Genomic DNA, 18,442 nt, shown 5'->3' with positions numbered 1-18,442 from the left:
GAGGACTTTGGTGGTTTCAGTACGCAGGAAGAAGAGGAAGACGAGGGTTAGTGACTTGACTTCTCTGGTTACAGCCGTTTGCTGCACATATAGCCTATTGTTGTGTGATTTTGTCTGGGGATTAGTGACCTGACTTTTGTTTTGTTTTGTTGAAATGTTAATAAATGGGAGCTTCCCCAAACAGCCATCCCTTTCCCGACATTCCTCTCTGTGCACGAACCCTTTCATATGGTAATTAAACATCAAAACACCCGCGGCTTATAGACCGGTGCGGCTTATAGAAGAAAAAAATAGTCAATTTTGGTCCCGCGGCTTATAGACCGGTGCGTCTTATAGTCCGGAATTTACGGTACTCTGTAGGCGGACTATCCAAATAAACTGTTACCCATTTACAGTATTAAACAAATACGATTATTACTGCTGTTTCCAATGTACATTTTTATTAGACTTGGTTTTATTTCATAAAAAGCTTTTCTTTTCTCTTACTGGTCTTTAAAATATAAGCGTGGGCGCACGCGCGCGCACACACACACACACACACACACACACACACACACACACAATATTTCTAATCATGAGGAAAGTGCAGGTTGTTTCTGACAATAGATTACAAGCTTTTAGACACATTTCTGACAATAATATTTCTGACATTTATTCATATATATTTTCACCCTGAAGGTAACGCCCGCCTTGTGAGTGAGCCAGTGAGCCAGTGGGGTTCAACATTCAGACGAACAGATGGTGATCATTGCGTGTAAAGCGTGACAGCCTGCGCAGCTGCTCAGAACCACAACCTTAATCATAGAAAAGATATTAAAGGTTAAGTTCACTCAAAAGTGAAAATTCAGTCATTATCTACTAACTCACCCCCATGCTGATGGAAGGACGGGTGATGCTTTTTAGTCCACAAAACATTTGTGGAGTTTCACAAAACACTATTGCAGAATTCTCCTAAAAAATTTAAGTGAATGGTGACCAACTTTCCAAGGCTGCATTTTGATTTTTGGGTGAACTTATCCTTTAATATCTTTCCATTATCAGTTCAAACCAGTTTCTAAAGTGGTTTGAATAGAAATATCTACTGTGACATAACATTACATTCATGAAACGTGTTGAAATCCCACTGGAGAGGCTTCTGGCTTTGTCTGACAACAGAGATATTCAGACAGAGAAACAATAATAGCAGCTATCATACAAGCACTGATCTGGGATCAGATCAGATCAGATCACTTCTCATTTCATCAAAGCAGAAAGATCATTTTCACCTCCATTCAGTCTCTGAATCAGTTTCGACACCAGAGAGTCGCCACAATAATGAAACAGCTCAAGGAACAGATCGGCCAATCAGCATTTACTTCTCATTGCAGTCTGTTCTGACCCTCTGACTGCCAGACAGCGCCCTCTGCTGGTGGAAACATAGTAGTTTAGTCCAGTCCACTGCTGTTGGTCCAACTGACTCAGAGTCAGTTCAATCAGTTTCAGTTCTTTGCTGAAGCTGGAAAGGCTGCAAAGCAATTCAGCGGTTCCAGAATCTGTTCCAAATCCTGTGGTGTGGGTGGGCAGTGTGGCTCTCCACTGACCTGCAGTCAGTTTCAGTTATCCTGCAGTGATCTGGGGTCAGTGTGAAAGCTGGCCTGGAGTCAGTACGCTTCACTTGTACTGACCCAGCAGCAGCCTGGAGACGTTCTCGAAGACCAGGAAGGTGATGCAGCAGGCGGGGAGAACACGAACCAGATTGGGAACCATTCCCTTGTAGAACCCCAGTGCTCCCTCATTACTGCACACAGACAGGTGGAGGGGGAGGGAGGGAGAGAGGGATAGAGAGAGAGGGATAGAGAGAGAGAGAGAGATAGAGGGAGAGAGAGGGAGAGAGAGAGAGCGAGGGAGGGAGAGAGAGAGGGGGGGAGAGAGAGAGAGATGTTAGAATTGTTAACAGACACATTACAAAAGTCCAAAAGATTCTTCAGTAGTGGAAAGGAAGGACACACGCACGCGCACGCGCACACACACACACACACACACACACACACACACACACACACACACACACACACACACACACACACACAGTGCTCTCAAGTCCGGTCTGTTTGGAATACTGCATAGCTAAAACTCACTCCTTTATCTATTAGCAACAGAGGCAGCATTGATTGGACGACATTAGTAGACATTCCCTTAACACATTCAGTGCCACAGCGCTTCAGTAAAATTGTCTGGAGCCTGTGCCAGATTCACTTCCATTCAGTTGAAAACAGCTATAGAATTTTTTCTATTATGGCTATATTAACGGGGCTGGACTTTAATGAAAGATTGAACACTCCTGCTTCTTCCAAAGAAGAAATTTTGTTTCTAGACAGTTCCATTATGAAATTACAGCCTCTCAAAAAAGTGCACTTTCATGGGTTTTCTGTCGTTTTTTTTTTCTTTCCAAGATATAGCCCCCTTTATGAATACCTTTTGCACTCTAATTTCGAGCACATTTACTGACTCTGGCTGGTGTTTTCTGATGTGGTGGCGTGTGGTGTGGTTTCTGTGCAGCCTGTGTGTGTCACACACCCCTCTCCCCCCCCCCCCCCCCCCCTCTCCACCTCTGAGCTGCGGGCTCCTCCCACACGCACAGTTTGCTTTCTCGACTCGTTTTTGCCCCGGACAGATCCCAGCTTTGCTGCGCGCATCATTTCCTTGATGGGCATCAAGGAAATGATGCGCGCTGGCAAACGCGACTGAACGAAAAGGCTTGGCCCGTTCGGCTTCGGATGCTGCCTTTCTAGGAAATCGTGTGGAGATAGATAGAAGCATAAGAGCTCAGTTGTGAGCGCGGATGCAGCCGAGCCCACTCTCGCTGTAGACGGAGCAATATATAGGCTCTGGCAGAAAGCATGCATCGGTTTCCACGGCTTTCTCCGCTGTCTCCTGTACAAAGTAAAGGATCTGAGGTGGGTGGAGCAGCTCCTGTGACGATGTTTAAGGTGGCGCCGTGTGATCCCTTGAAGGGATTCATGCTCACTGGCTGGGTACGACCTTAAACAGCAGAATTATGGAATAATATGAATTATGATTTTAGGACGTCCACAGACGTCCTTGGCACTGAACGTTACTTTTTTTTAGGACGTGCACAGACGTCCTTGGCACTGAATGTGTTAACACGTTCACTGCCAATGACGTGTTTTTACGTCAAACAAAATCCAACCGTTCACTGCCAATGACGTGTTTTTACGTCAAAAAAATCGATTTTGTTTTTTTGACGGTGGGATGTGCATCTAACCCTTTTACATCTCTTATATAAGTATTGGACGTGTACAACGTGTACAACCCATTCCACCGACCCACTAAGTGGCAACAGTGCTTTCCTGACTAGAGGAAGGCAAGCAAAAAGCAGTGTGACGAAGCCATTCTCATGAAAATGGATTGGCGAAAACGCTTTCGTTTTCGCGCTGATTGCTGGCAGTGCGGGATTGCAAATTTGCATAATAGATTACGGGTGGAACACACTTTGAAACACGCAGCATAAATATGACCAGAATCGCAAAAGCTTCATCAAAGCTCTCAACCAAAACTCCAAGAAGCGAGCGAGTCCATCCAGACTTCCTCAAAGAGCGGCCGCGCAGACAGGCACAGCCGCACAGCAGCAGCAAAGCAGTGAGACTGGTGACAAGCTTGTGACACGGCCGCTGCAGCCAAGAAGAATGCCCACGGAGGGAGGAGTTGGAAGCAGAGGGGGGTTTCCTGCTGTTATGGAGGAAATTACTGTTCAAAACTATTGTTTAGATGTCTGACGTCTTACTGATGCCAAAAATGAATGGTTAAAGTGACTGTTCTATCGAATTTCACAAAAAGCCGTTTATCTCAGAATAATTTTTCTGACGCTGAAACCATGCTGTATTCAACTGCTAATGCTTACATAACTACTAACTCTACAAACTAACTCTTTTAGACAGAGAAAGCACACATTCTATTAGTTCTTTTGAGATATTGTGTGTTCACAAAATCTTAGCAGAAAAGAATCCTCGGGTCTTGAAAGATGAGCCAGAATCCTCAAAAAAAACCTCTGGCAGAACCTACCTACAGTAAAAAAAAAACGGCTAAAGTCGTCAATTGCGTTTTTTGACGGGGGGATGTCGATCTAAGCCTCTTACATCGCGTCTTACAATATGGGAGCTATTGAATGTGTCTAACCTATTTTACAGAACCCTTAGGTGGCGACAGTGCTCTCCAGATTACAGAAATGTCAGGAATACAGCCTGAAAAAGCCGTGATCAAAGAGAAACCGCTCATGCTGCAGCCCAGAGCCATGTAGATTGCTCTGGCTGCTGCTTGACGGTGCCTGCCAACAGCAATCAATCCGCGCACACAACTGAGCTCCTCTGCCTCTGTCTGTCTGTCTGCATATAGTTTCTCCACACGATTACCCACCAGAAAGGCAGCACCCGACGCCGAAGGGCCAAACCTTTACCTGCAGTCCCGTTTGGCATTTCCTTGTCGCGCTGTGAGCTGTCGCAGCGCTGTCGCGCTGTGAGCCGCTGTGAGCCGTACCGCCCGCAAAAACGGAGGCTCCGAAAATAGACTGGGTGCGTGTGGGGAGGAGTTTGCAGCTGAGTGGGGGAGAGGGGGGTGGGGCATGCAGGCTCCACAGAACTACACCAGGTCACTACATCAGAAAATATTAGCTAGAGTCAGTGAATGTGCTTGAAATGCTGCATTTCACAAAAGGCTGAATATCTCAGCTTCTAGATAGAAATGCATGTTTTTGCTGTGTTTGACCTATCTTCTCCGGCTGATAACTAAAGAACGGAAAATGGTATCAATAAACTTTTTTTTGCTGATGATACAATAGAGTCTCCTTGTTCTTTTTGCGTGTTCGGTGTTTACATAGTAATATCACACAATATTCTGTGGGCCTCGAGAAATCACTGAAAACGCTCTGAAACTCTGGCACTGGGAGCGTCCGTTCTCCAAAAGTGGCTGGCACTCAATGAGTTAATGTTAATGCACACCAAAAAAAAGTTAAAAAGTCCCTAACCTCAAGTCACTAGTGTGTGTGACTTAAAGTCGAACTGAACCTGTTCGTCACGTGCATAATGAGTCTGTTGCAGACTGAAAACATAGTTTGTCTAAGATGACAGGTTGAGAGGCGGGTCATAGTGTCATGTCGATGATTTTATTTGACAATTCTGGGGACTGGATTGGGCTTTGGCCAATCCTGGCGTGTTCCGCCTCCAAATCGAGTGGGATTCAGTGTGTTGTGGCGCTCCCCTCGGGAAGAGCCTTTTGACGGGAGGAGTGGAGCTCAGCGAGCCGCAGGCAGCCAGCTGCCTTCGTGTTGCCGAGCGGAGAGTGCAGCACGTCGGCCTGGAATCTCCGAAGTGCAACCCCTGACAACCAAGCTCTCGGATGCGCGCACCATTATCACTGCTGTAACGATACGATATCCCTGGAATGTGCGTTTTAACGAGCCAGTTACATTTCTTTGCATTCTTAGAGATTATAGTTTTTGTTTTTTGTTTATGTTTCTAACAATTGGCTAAGTTAGTAGTTAGTTTATGGGATAGGAATTCTGCCAGATGACAGGCACTAGGCGCCATTTTCTACTTCATTTGGAAGAGAAAATTATCCTGAAATGAAGATTTGATTGACAGCTGCATGTCGTGATATGATTGGTTGAAATGGGGTAGAAATTTGATAGTACAAGGTGACGTTGGCAAACTGTACATTACTGTTATCAATGAAATCTTGAAAAATGAACTTTTGATGTGAAAAGGTGTGAAATCTCACACACACACACACACACACACACACACACACACACACACACACACACACACACACACACACACACACACACCTACCTACCTCCAGGTGCGTGTGATGACGTCGCCCAGGCCTGTGTAGCTGTTGTGATGGTCCTGCAGACGAGCTCGCACCACCTGGTACGGATAGGTCATCGCCACGGCCATGATCTTAGAGACGGCTGCCATGACGATGTATTCCCATGGAGACTGATGGGAGGAAATACCATCATCATCATCATCATCATCATCATTAGAGAAAATGTTCTTATTTATTACATGTGACCATTATAGTAGAATCTAATAGATGTCAACAATCTGTAGGCACATCTCAATCAGACTTACACCGTATAGTATAGTTCCACCCCTTGTATCTTAGCTTAGAAGGGACATTAAATAAGCCAAAGTTACACACGTGCGGTTTATGCATACGCACCAGAGCCATTCGTCCACCATTCTTTCTTCCATTACATTTCCATTAAAATGCTTATACAAATAGTTTTACTTGGTCAAACCAAACAATTCAGCTATATTTAGAATGAGGAGAAACCATAGAACCGGACCAAAATCATGAGACCCGAAGTGGGTGTGACTTTGGCTCTATATTAGTGTCTCACAATAGAACAATGTAGCAATGTACTTCCCCCCTTACCTTCCAGTCAGTTTTGTCATGTTTAAGATATTTCATGTGTAGCTGTGTTTTCTCCTGCAAACAACATCCCTGGCTGGGTTTCCGTTATCTGGTAATTGCCGGACTGCGCGCGGCACGGAGGACTTTTTGATTTTGATTGACCGGTCAGTAGGCTCTTTCACACACAGATCGCGCAAAAATTGTAGTTTAGGAGTCCCGCAAAGCCCGCACCCTCGCCACAGAAATTGCTTTCACACAGAACCAAGCAGCACGGCCACATTCCCGTGCTGTGGTGTACTTTCAGGTGAAATCCCCTGCTCCCGGATTGAAAGGCGAGCGGAGGGATTTCCTGCTCCTCCTAGCCCAAATGAATATTTTCATAGGTTAGTGTAGCCTAGGCTACTGTATGATGAACGAATTCATTCAACAACAAGACTTCCCTCCTTCTCCTAGTCCGCTGAGCAGGGAGGATAGGTGCACTCACATGGTGGGCGGGCAGATCGATATGGTGTCCTACTAAAATTGGAACGATACACGACCGCACGCCAGTCTTCTCGTATCGTTCCAATTGAGTAGGCTGTACTAAAATTGGAATGATACATGACCGCCCGCATATCAAACAGCTGCAGTCTGCACGTTCGTCGGGGGAATAGGAATAGTATAGGCTATAAATGCACATGACTACTTAATGTTAGTAGTTTTTGTAAGGGAATGCACAGAGCTGATTTCGAGAGGGAATATCCTCAGACCAACTCGCCACAGACAGCTATAGCCCTCTGAAGCGTATTATTATATCCGTTAATTTTACCTACTAATGTCAACATCGTTTGAGCATAAAGCCTAACCGCACGGAGCATTCCTCCTGGCGCCCCTGCAGTCATGATTGTATAGGCTACTTTTTTTACTTTCACTCCTGCACTTTCTTGATACTTTACTTTACTTTACTTTACTTTACTGGTATTTAGCAGACGCCTTTATCCAAAGCGACTTACATCATGATCATATACAGCACACAATAACATTAACACATTCAGTGCCAAGGACGTCTGTGGACGTCCTAAAAAAAAGTAACGAGGAGTGCCAAGGACGTCTGTGGACGTCCTAAAATCATAATTCATATTATTCCATAATTCTGCTGTTTAAGGTCGTACCTAGCCAGTGAGCATGAATCCCTTCAAGGGATCACACGGCGCCACCTTAAACATCGTCACAGGAGCTGCTCCACCCACCTCAGATCCTTTACTTTGTACAGGAGACAGCGGAGAAAGTGGAAACCGATGCATGCTTTCTGCCAGCGCCGTATATATTGCTCTGCCTACAGCGGAGAGTGGGCTCGGCTGCATCCGCGCTCACAACTGAGCTCTTATGCTTCTATCTATCTCCACACGATTTCCTAGAAAGGCAGCATCCGAAGCCGAACGGCCATGCCTTTTCGTTCAGTCGCGTTTGCCCATCAAGGAAATGATGCGCGCTGGGATCTGTCCGGGGCAAAAACGAGAAAACAAACTGTGCGTGTGGGAGGAGCCCGCAGCTCAGAGGTGGAGAGGGGAGAGGGGGGGAGGGAGGGGGGGGGGGGGGGGGGAGAGGTGTGTGTGTCACACAGGCTTCACAGAAACCACACCACACGCCACCACATCAGAAAACACCAGCCAGAGTCAGTGAATGTGGTCGAAATTAGAGTGCAAAAGGTATTCATAAAAGGGCCTATAACTTGGAAAGTTAAAAAAAACGACAGAAAACCATTGAAAGTGCACTTTTTTGAGAGGCTGTAATTTCATAATGGAACTGTCTAGAAACAAAATTTCTTCTTTGGAAGAAGCAGGAGTGTTCAATCTTTCATTAAAGTCCAGCCCCGTTAATATAGCCATAATAGAAAAAATTCTATAGCTGTTTTCAACTGAATGGAAGTGAATCTGGCACAGGCTCCAGACAATTTTACTGAAGCGCTGTGGCACTGAATGTGTTAATAGATCAAATAGAAAGACAGTAGTAAAAATATGAGAAGCCAATATAAAAGGGGAGATTAAAGGTGAGAACAGTTAAAGGAGCAATCATATAAGAAACAGAAAATTCAATTAAAAACACATGGAAAGCAGGCAGAGGGAAGGGAGGGAATTCAGGAAGAGTCAGTATAAAGTCTGAAGAGATGAGTTTTAAGTTTTCTGCGGAAAATGGGGAGTGATGCAGCAGTCCTGATGTCCGGGGGAAGTTCATTCCACCATTTTGGGGCCAGGTAGGAGAAAAGTCTGGACCGAGAGCGGCTTCTGAGCCCACGTAGCAGGGGAGGGGCGAGACGTCCTGCACTAGTGGAGGGGCGGAGTGGGCGGTGAGAGGTTTGAAAAGTGACCATAGACTGTAAGTACGAGGGGGCTGTTTGGTGAACGGCCTTGAAAGCTAGTGCCAGAGTTTTGAATTTGATGCGTGCTAGGATGGGAAGCCAGTGAAGCTCTCGGAAAAAGGGGGGTGACATGGGAAAATCTAGGTAAATTGTAGACCAGACGGGCTGCTGTGTTCTGAATGAGCTGAAGAGGAAGTATTTCAGAGGCAGGGAGGCCTGCCAAAAGGACGTTGCAGTAGTCAATGCGTGACAATACCAGTGCCTGTACCAGAATTTGTGTTGCTTCTCTGGTGAGAAATGGGCGTATCTTACGAATATTGAATAGGGAGAACCGGCAGGAGCGTGCTTTTGCGGCAATGTAGGCAGAGAAGGTGAGTTGGTGGTCAAGGATCACTCCCAGGTTTTTAGCTGTTTGAGATGGAGTTACGGTGTGGTTGTCAATGGATATGGAGAGGTCAGTCAGGGGGGATTCTTTGGCAGGGAGGAAGATGATCTCGGTTTTTCCAGGGTTGAGTTTGAGGTGGTGATCCGCCATCCAGACACCAACGTCTTTCAGGCAGGCAGAGATCCGTGACCCAATTGAAGTATCAGAGGGGGGGAAGGAAAGGTAAAGCTGTGTGTCGTCGGCATAGGAGTGATAGGAAAAACCGTGAGATGAAATGACGTGACCAAGTGAACCCATGTAGAGGAGGAACAGGAAAGGACCTAGAACAGAACCCTGAGAAACACCAGTGGAAAGGGTGCAAGGAGTAGAAAGGGAGCCTCTCCAAGAAACCCTGTAGGAGCGATCGGAAAGATAGGAGGAGAACCAGGACAGTGCAGACCCGGTGACACCCAAGTCAGAAAGGGTGGAAAGAAGGATTTGGTGGTTAACAGTGTCGAAAGCAGCAGATAGATCCAGGAGTATGAGAACAGAGGAGAGGGATGAAGCCATGGCGGAGTGAAGTGCCTCAGTGACAGCGAGAAGAGCAGTTTCGGTTGAGTGAGCGGGTTTGAAACCAGATTGGAGAGGGTCAGACAGATTGTGATGGGAGAGATAAGTGGAAAGTTGACTGGAGACGGCACGTTCGATGGTTTTGGAGAGGAAAGAGAGGAGAGAGACAGGACGGTAGGTGTAGATGGCAGTAGGGTCGAGGGATGGTTTTTTAAGTAAAGGTTTTACAATGGCAGTCTTTAACATGGTTGGGAATCGACCAGAGGAAAGAGAGGAGTTAATGAATGTGGTGAGGAATGGGGATAGGTCAGGGGAGATGGACTGTAGGAGGGCGGAAGGGATCGGGTCCAGGGGGCAGGAGGTGGCGCGGTTGGAAGTGATGAGTTGAAATACATCTTCAGGGGAAAGGGGGGAGAAGGTGGACAGACCGGGAGTAGGGGGTGGATGAACTGGATTGGAGATAGGAGAGATGAGTGAGGGGAAGGAGGAACTGATGTCGTAAACCTTCTTGGTGAAGTGAGATAGAAAGTCATCGGCAGAAATGACAGAGGGAGGGGGAGGGGGCGGGGGGTTAAGGAGGGAAGAGAAGGTGGAGAATAGTTTGCTGGGGTTGGAGGCGGAGGATTGGATTAAAGAAGTGAAAAAGGAGGTTTTTGAAGTAGAAACAGCAGAGGTGAAATTGGAGAGGATATGTTGATAAGTTGTGAGATCGTGGGGGTTGAGAGACTTTTTCCAAGTTCTTTCTGCAGCACGAAGTTCTGAGCGGTGGGTGCGGAGAGGTTCAGTGAGCCATGGAGCGGGGGGAGAGGGCCGGGCAGGTTTAGTGATGAGTGGACAGAGTGAATCAAGGGCAGAGGAGAGAGAGGATAGGAGGGTGTTGGAGGCATCATCCGTGGATAGGAGAGAGAATTGAGCAGGAGAGGGAAGGAGAGAGAGGGCAGCAGAGGAGAGGGACGTAGGTGGGAGAGTCTGAAGGTTGGGACGGGTGGTAATAGAATGAGTCGGAGATGGATGGACGGTGGGAAGGGAGATAGGGAGGGAGAACGTAATGAAGTAGTGATCTGATACAGGGAGGGGGGTAACAGAGAGGGTGGAGGTACGGCAGGAGCGGGTGAAAATGAGATTGAGCAGGTTTCCAGCATTGTGAGTGGGGGGAGAAGGAGAGAGGGAGAGGTCAAAGGATGCAAAGAAGTTAATGAAGGAGGGAGAATGCAGAGTTGCCGCCTGGACATTAAAATCGCCAACAAGTATGAGGGGGGAGCCGTCCTCGGGGTAGAGGGAGAGGAGAGTATCCATTTCCTCCACGAACGAACCGAGCTGTCCAGGCGGGCGGTAGATAGTGATGATGGTGAGTTTGGTAGGTAGGGAAACAGTGACAGAGTGGGATTCAAAGGAGGAGATGGAAAGGTGTGAGGGAGGTGAAACTGTGTATGACCATTCAGAAGAAATGAGGAGACCCGTGCCACCGCCTCTCCCGGAGGTCCTAGGTGTGTGAGAGAAACTAAAGGCCGAAGAGAGAGCAGCAGGAGTGGCAGTGTTTTCTGGTAATATCCAAGTTTCAGTGAGGGCAAGGAAGTGGAGGGATTGAGAGAGAGCATGGGCGGAAATTATTTCAGTTTTGTTGACGGCTGACTGACAGTTCCATAGTCCTCCTGTTATATTGAAGTTGTTGTAGGGCTGGGGGGGAGTGAGGGTGGGGACAATGGTTAGGAGGTTGTTTTTGTTTATTCCCTTGTTGACAGGAAACATATCGGTGCAGTGATGAAAAATAGGAGGATGGCGGGGGCGGGAAATAGTCTGAACAGGAAAAGAAAGTTTAAAGTCGACAGTGATGGGAATCAGAGGGGTTAGGTTACTGAGGGGATAAGGGTATTGAATGGTGTTAGTGAGGTGAGCTGGACTTATGGCAGAGGAACAAACATGAGGTGATTTCCCCTGTAATTTTTTTCTGAATGAGCTGACCATTCGCACCTTTTCTGGCTCGCTGCGACGACGCTTTCAAATGGAGCCGGGTTGCCAGGTAACCCGGTGCTGTTACTACCTACCGTGGCGGGACAAAAGGCGTAAAACAATTATCCACCAAAGCGCGTTCACGACTTTCACATCGGAGGCGCGAATCCTATTTTCCGTGCATTTTTCGGCTTTCAAGGCCGGTGTGAAAGAGCCTAGTGAAACATGGTTGGAGCAGGGAATTTACGGCAATATGGAAATTCTATAAGCCGACTGTGCACGTACTGTGTCACACTTGGCAAGGGGGGGAAACTGCTTACACGCCCACTACTAAGAGTTGAAGGTGAGGTCATGATGACCCGCCCTCCTCTGCCTCTGATTGGCTAGACTTGTTCCTTTTATCGGTTGGATTGGTCAGGTTAACACAGGACACGCTTGGATACAGTATATTGCATGTGCACCATTGAATTAACAGGCATCAACGCATTTTTGCATAGTGACAAATTGTACCAGTGTACTTCGATGGGGGTAGCCATATTTACGTAGACCAATGACAGCTCACACTGCTATGACATCATCTTACCTAGACCAATCACAGCTCATGACATGACGTCATCATTGTCAAGTGGCGGCCAGTGCTGAGCGATGATGTCAAACCCACTGATGATGTCATAGACATTGATCAGTGATGTCTCTCGAACAATTGTGATGTCATCTGTGATTTATGACAGATGCTCATGATGTCATAGACATTGGGACATCGCTCCTTCCCTGCAGAAGCTATCCACCTTATTTCTAGCTGCCATGATATGATGCCTGATGGGTGCTTCTTCCGCTTCCGGTGTAATAGACTGTTTTAACTTGACAAAAAAAACGTCTGAGGATTTTACAGCAGAGCCATTCTGCTCTACAGCCGTGTCGTTCGGGTGCTGGGATAACGTAATGTATTGTGGGTAGTCGGCTACTGTGGCTAATGCTAGCGGCTAGCGTAATAGTTACTTTACATGGCAGTAAAACGCCACTGAATGACCAAATTGATTTAACTTTTAACCATTTCGAGTAACACTGTTTCCATACGGACCCCGAGCGTTGGTTAGTTGTTTATACCGTGACTATATTTATAACTTTTATAACGTACTCCAGTTTCCGGTTTATAATTCGGGTCTGCAGCCGAGTATAACAAAGGAAATGGCAAGCTGCAACAATAAGTCACGTTAAACCGGACCTTGTACCCACAATTATTTTTTTTACAGTGGGGCATTCAGAAATAAGGTGGATAAGTAGGACTGGTGCAACTGCGGGAACTTGAGATGTTGACATTATCATTTCTATGCATGAGTGATGTCATCAGTGATGACACAGACACACCTAAGGTGTGTGTGCATGTGTGTGCATCAGTGCATGTGTGCGTGTGTGTGTGTGTTCTGACCAGCAGGGCGTCTGTGGGCAGGTTCTTGTACTGGTTGTTGTTTCTCTTCAGAGCCTCATAGGTCATAAACTGCAGCGCCGCCTGGGACGTTCCCAACAGGCCAGGGACGAAGCCCTGCAGCAAAAACAACAACGATCGTGACAACAATAACAATGAGAAAGATAACAATAACAACAACAATGAGAAAGATAAGAACAAATGACAATAAGAAAATAACATTTTAATAGCAATAATTATAATATAGCCCCAAGCAGCGATGACTGGTCCGAGCCATAGTAGCAGTAATAGTGGTATTCGTACGAGTGGTGTAAAAAAAACTAAAAAAAATAAAATTGATATTAAACATTAAACCGCATCTAACCGGTATAATGAATTTTACAACTAGGTGTCAGACTTGACTAGCGCTCGTGAGTGGAGCCGATAAATGACTGTAGTGCGGCTCCAGTCCACTTGGTGGTGATAATGCACCTCTAAGGCTTAAGCTGGTTTGCAAATCACCAATAACACAAATAAAAAGAAGAAGCAGAATGACTGAAAGGTGTAACAAACTTTCACCTGGTGGATCATATTGACGGCCCAGTGTCAGGACCATGGATTAAAAAAAAACTAAATCCACTGTTTTGAAGGACACCATATCTTTAGCCAGGTGAGTTGTGACTGCTTCAGTCAGTTCAGTGTACTGTCCCATTTATATTTCACAGGGTTCATACACATTTTGACCAATGAATTTCCATGACATTTCCATGACTTTTAATCAAATTTCCATGACCAAACATTTTCTCGTGTATACATGAAAACGTGAGTAATGAGTACGACATTCTAAACTTAAAATTTCACTATGAACAAATTACAATAATTGAAAAACTAACATGGTCAGTTAGTACTCTAAGGCTGGCTTTACACGGTGAAACTTTCAGGCAACTAAGTTGCAGGTTGCAAATTGCATGAAAAATTATTTTCATGCAACTTGACATTTAGCAATGCAAAAATAATCAAGGTCTCATGTAAGACTTGTTTCACTAAAACAGCTAGATTGGTAATGTTTCATCTGTCATATACTGTAGTTTTTCCTTTTGTCATTCATTCATTGTAACTTGCATCTTTGTATCTTATTTTGTATCGTTTTCTAGCTGGACATAATATCAATTCGGTTTTATTTTGCGCACACACACCCGCACACACACCCGCACACACACACACACACACACACACACACACACACACACACACACACACACACACACACACACTTTTAACATAGCAGGCTGGCATCTTTGAACGAGTGAAAGAATAATGATAATTAGCGCCCAACGTTGCGTTGCCTTAATGTTACCTCCACAGTTCGTTACAGCGTTGGTTATTGCCGCCTGCTTGGTAGCCGGCGAGAGAGATGTGCTGCTCGATATAAAGATAGCAGTTGCCTCGCTGTACCAGGCCAGCGGTGATGAGAGTTGCAGTAACGTTAGCTTGGCGAGCAGCAACACTTTGATGTTCGCCACCTTTGCGCGTGGCTCGTTAATGCAGCGACTTGTCTTATATCCAAAATATTGAACGCTTTGCCACAACACAACCTGCATTTTGCTCCGCCCGGTCTTGGGGTCTGTTGCGGTTGCCCCTCACAGACATGCAGGCAGAATACTTCTCCAAGCGCAAGCAGCTAGCCCCGCCTGCCTGCCTCCCCGAGTTTATGGAGCTGTATCAGGCCACCACCAAACTAGTGTTCAGGTAACGTTAGTGAGCACGTGCCTGCTTGTGAACGTTATGTTATTATTTAATCTCCACCCCAAAACTCAAGAAGCTGTACGTATCTCCCCCTCCCAAAATGTGCGATGCAATTTGCGACATTTTATGTGATTTTTCTGCGGTAAAATTGCGGGAACTGGCAAAAATTGCGGAGTTGCGGAAAGAATTGCGATTTTATTTTTTAATTCCATTTTTTCTTTTCCTCCCTTCATCGTTTCTCTTCTCCTTTCTTCCTCATCCTCAATAATGCTATTATCACTTTGCCTTTTCTCATACTTTTTGCTTTGTGCTTTATTTCCTCTTATCCTTATTTCCTCTTCATGACTTCCCTGTCCTCCTCATCCCTGTTCCTTGTTAAATATTCAAACTACTAGACCCTAAGCTAAATATGCCACCTGTGTGTGTGTGTGTGTGTGTGTGTGTGTGTGTGTGTTGGAGATACACACACACACACATAGTGAGACTGTGAGACAGTCGCTTCTGTGTCTCACTCTGTTTTTACTAAACTATCAACTCTTTCATTGTCTGACCAGCTTCAATTTTGTAGGCTACTCACCTCGATTCTCTCAGCACTCGCCACTGATTTTGATGTAGCTGCTTTGGTGAGTGTGATTTGTCTTTTATGGCGATGCTGGGGTAGTGAGAGCAGTCTCAAATGCTTCGCGCTAGCAAAGTGGCTGTCCAGTGACGATTTCCGTTTGTGTTTCTTCACGACAGTGTGGCACGGACTGCAAAATAGTTTGCCTCCACTTTCATGCAAAACATTTGGAAATTGTTTTGCGGTTATTTTTGTTGGCAAATGTGAGAGGTTTGCCCTCCTCATCTCAATGCGATGACGTGTTACGTTACGTCTCATACTCTCGTCACTTCCTATTGTTGTCCCTCATTCCCACAGCAACCAGGTAAGATGACAGCGCACACATATCTCAAACCCAGGTAAAAATGCAGCATTTTACTAACTTTTTGCGGCGAAATCGCGGGAATTTTGAAAAATTGCAAGCCCACGCAAGCCAACGAGTTTGGTTGAATTTGCATTAATTATTGCGATCGCAAAATCGCAATTTCCTGGAGGGACTGATTAGTACGTTTAATTTGCCAGAACCTGGCATACTGATGATACATGTCGGTTCAGCCGGTTGGCATGAAATCAAACCGGTTTAAAGGGATACGCCACTTTTTCAGGAGTTTCGCTCATTTGCTATAGTGAGGCTTGAAAAAGTGAAAAAAAATGTATAAGCACATTTGTACATTAGACTCGGAGAAATGGTGGCCATCTTGGATTTTAGGTCAAATCTGACTTCCCTCCACATCTGACAATAAACCTTATGGTATTCACTCACCATGTGAGAAATGTCATGCTTCTTTGAAAAAATGCACAATTGTTATAAGCACATTTGTACATTAGACCCGGAGAAATGGTGGCCATCTTGGAATTTTGGTCAAATCTTACTTCCTCCACACAAATAAACCTTATGGTATTCCCTCACTATGTGAGAAATTTCACGTTTCTTTCAAAAAGTGCTGTACTAATATGATGTCACTGATGATGTCACAATGAAAATTAGGCAATTTTAATGATGATGATGAGCGTTTATGTTAAATTCCACTTAAAAACACTGGTTTAAAGCGCAATGTCCACCAGAGTCCAGACTTCCACTCCTGCGTGGGAGGGAGGTCGAGCTTTTCAGCGTAGAGCAGAGATGTAGGGGAACAGTAGATGGATGAATCCAGAAGTACACGCAGTAATGCAACATAAAACTACACAAAAGAAGAAAAAGCAATGTCCATCAAATGCGGTCCGGCTGCCGGAACAGACTCACACCCACGTAGGAGATCAAATAAAATAAGCATCTGTTCTATTTCTACCATATCCGCTTGCGTCTGACAAGATGACGGACATGAGCAGTGTTGAGCAGTAACACGTTACTGGACGTGAGCAGTGTTGGGCAGTAACACGTTACTGGACATTAGCAGTGTTGGGCAGTAACACGTTACTGGACGTGAGCAGTGTTGGGCAGTAACACTTTACTGGACGTTAGCAGTAGGGGTGGGGGAAAAAATCGATTCACCTAAGTATCGCGATTTTTAATGTCACGATTTTTTGGATCGATCTTTTATTCCAGAATCGATAATCGCAAATAAAAAAAATATATATACGGTATATATATATATATTTTTTTTTTTGGGTGCTTGCAGTCAGGCCACTCACTGAACAGCAGGCCAGGCGCCGCCTACTGGTTTACTAGGGGTTTTATTACTTTATTAGTTAGTCTGAAGTAATAATTACACTTCAGGGTTAAAGTGGGTGCATCTCATTGTCAAATTGGACTTCAAACGGCCCAAATCTGGCTTCAAACAGCCCAAATTTCACGCGCGTTGGCCCATATCGGCCTGGCCTGCTTGGTATCTAATGCCCGGCCTGAATTATGATCCCAGTCCGCCCCTGTTTTTAACTATATCGCCCAGCCCTACTCATGATATATAATATACAGTCTCTAGTGTATGATTCAACTTTTCCCATGTTCTAATCTAGTGTAAAAAAGCAAACAAACTGAAAAAAGAAAAGAAAAAAAGAAACAAAAATCGCAATAAATCGTAATATCGAATCGCAATAATCGTAGAATCGCAATACTTAAGAATCGCAATATAAATCGAATCGGCACCCAAGAATCGTGATAGTATCGAATCGGGAGATAAGTGAATCGCCACAGCCCTAGTTAGCAGTGTTGGGCAGTAACACGTTACTGGACGTGAGCAGTGTTGGGCAGTAACACGTTACTGGACATTAGCAGTGTTGGGCAGTAACACGTTACTGGACGTGAGCAGTGTTGGGCAGTAACACGTTACTGGACGTTAGCAGTGTTGAGCAGTAACACATTACTGGACGTGAGCAGTGTTGGGCAGTAACACTTTACTGGACGTTAGCAGTGTTGGGCAGTAACACTTTACTGGACGTGAGCAGTGTTGGGCAGTAACACTTTACTGGACGTGAGCAGTGTTGGGCAGTAACACATTACTGGACGTGAGCAGTGTTGGGCAGTAACACATTACTGGACGTGAACAGTGTTGGGCAGTAACACGTTACTGGACATTAGCAGTGTTGGGCAGTAACACGTTACTGGACGTTAGCAGTGTTGGGCAGTAACACGTTACTGGACGTGAGCAGTGTTGGGCAGTAACACGTTACTGGACGTGAGCAGTGTTGGGCAGTAACACATTACTGGACGTGAGCAGTGTTGGGCAGTAACACGTTACTGGACGTGAGCAGTGTTGGGCAGTAACACGTTACTGGACGTTAGCAGTGTTGGGCAGTAACACGTTACTGGACGTGAGCAGTGTTGGGCAGTAACACATTACTGGACGTGAGCAGTGTTGGGCAGTAACACATTACTGGACGTGAGCAGTGTTGGGCAGTAACACGTTACTGGACATTAGCAGTGTTGGGCAGTAACACGTTACTGGACGTTAGCAGTGTTGGGCAGTAACACATTACTGGACGTGAGCAGTGTTGGGCAGTAACACATTACTGGACGTGAGCAGTGTTGGGCAGTAACACGTTACTGGACATTAGCAGTGTTGGGCAGTAACACGTTACTGGACATTAGCAGTGTTGGGCAGTAACACGTTACTG

General features: G+C 45.6%; 1 protein-coding gene across 2 annotated transcripts in view; it reads right to left on the bottom strand.

Annotated features, from left to right (window-relative positions):
- Positions 1–425: 425 nt before the first annotated feature.
- LOC310784631 (solute carrier family 25 member 32-like) overlaps positions 426–18,442 on the bottom strand; it is a 44,406-nt gene continuing 26,389 nt past the window's right edge. The window contains exons 6-8 of one of the 2 annotated variants that reach the window (XM_083645643.1): positions 13,069–13,182; positions 5,851–5,996; positions 426–1,777 (exon numbers count right to left, since the gene is read on the bottom strand). In XM_083645643.1, coding sequence (XP_083501769.1) covers positions 1,651–1,777; positions 5,851–5,996; positions 13,069–13,182 — 387 coding nt within the window. In that variant the 3' untranslated portion in view covers positions 426–1,650. Of the gene's footprint in view, positions 1,778–5,846; positions 5,997–13,068; positions 13,183–18,442 lie in introns of both variants that reach the window. The other variant, XM_083645644.1, reaches the window with a different exon arrangement.

This window comes from Poromitra crassiceps (genome assembly GCF_964638095.1).
Source record: "Poromitra crassiceps genome assembly, chromosome: 11".
NCBI classification, from domain to species: Eukaryota; Metazoa; Chordata; class Actinopteri; order Beryciformes; family Melamphaidae; genus Poromitra; species Poromitra crassiceps.
The sequence above is the reverse complement of the archived record's forward strand: the minus strand, read 5'-3'. Positions and strand labels throughout refer to the sequence as shown.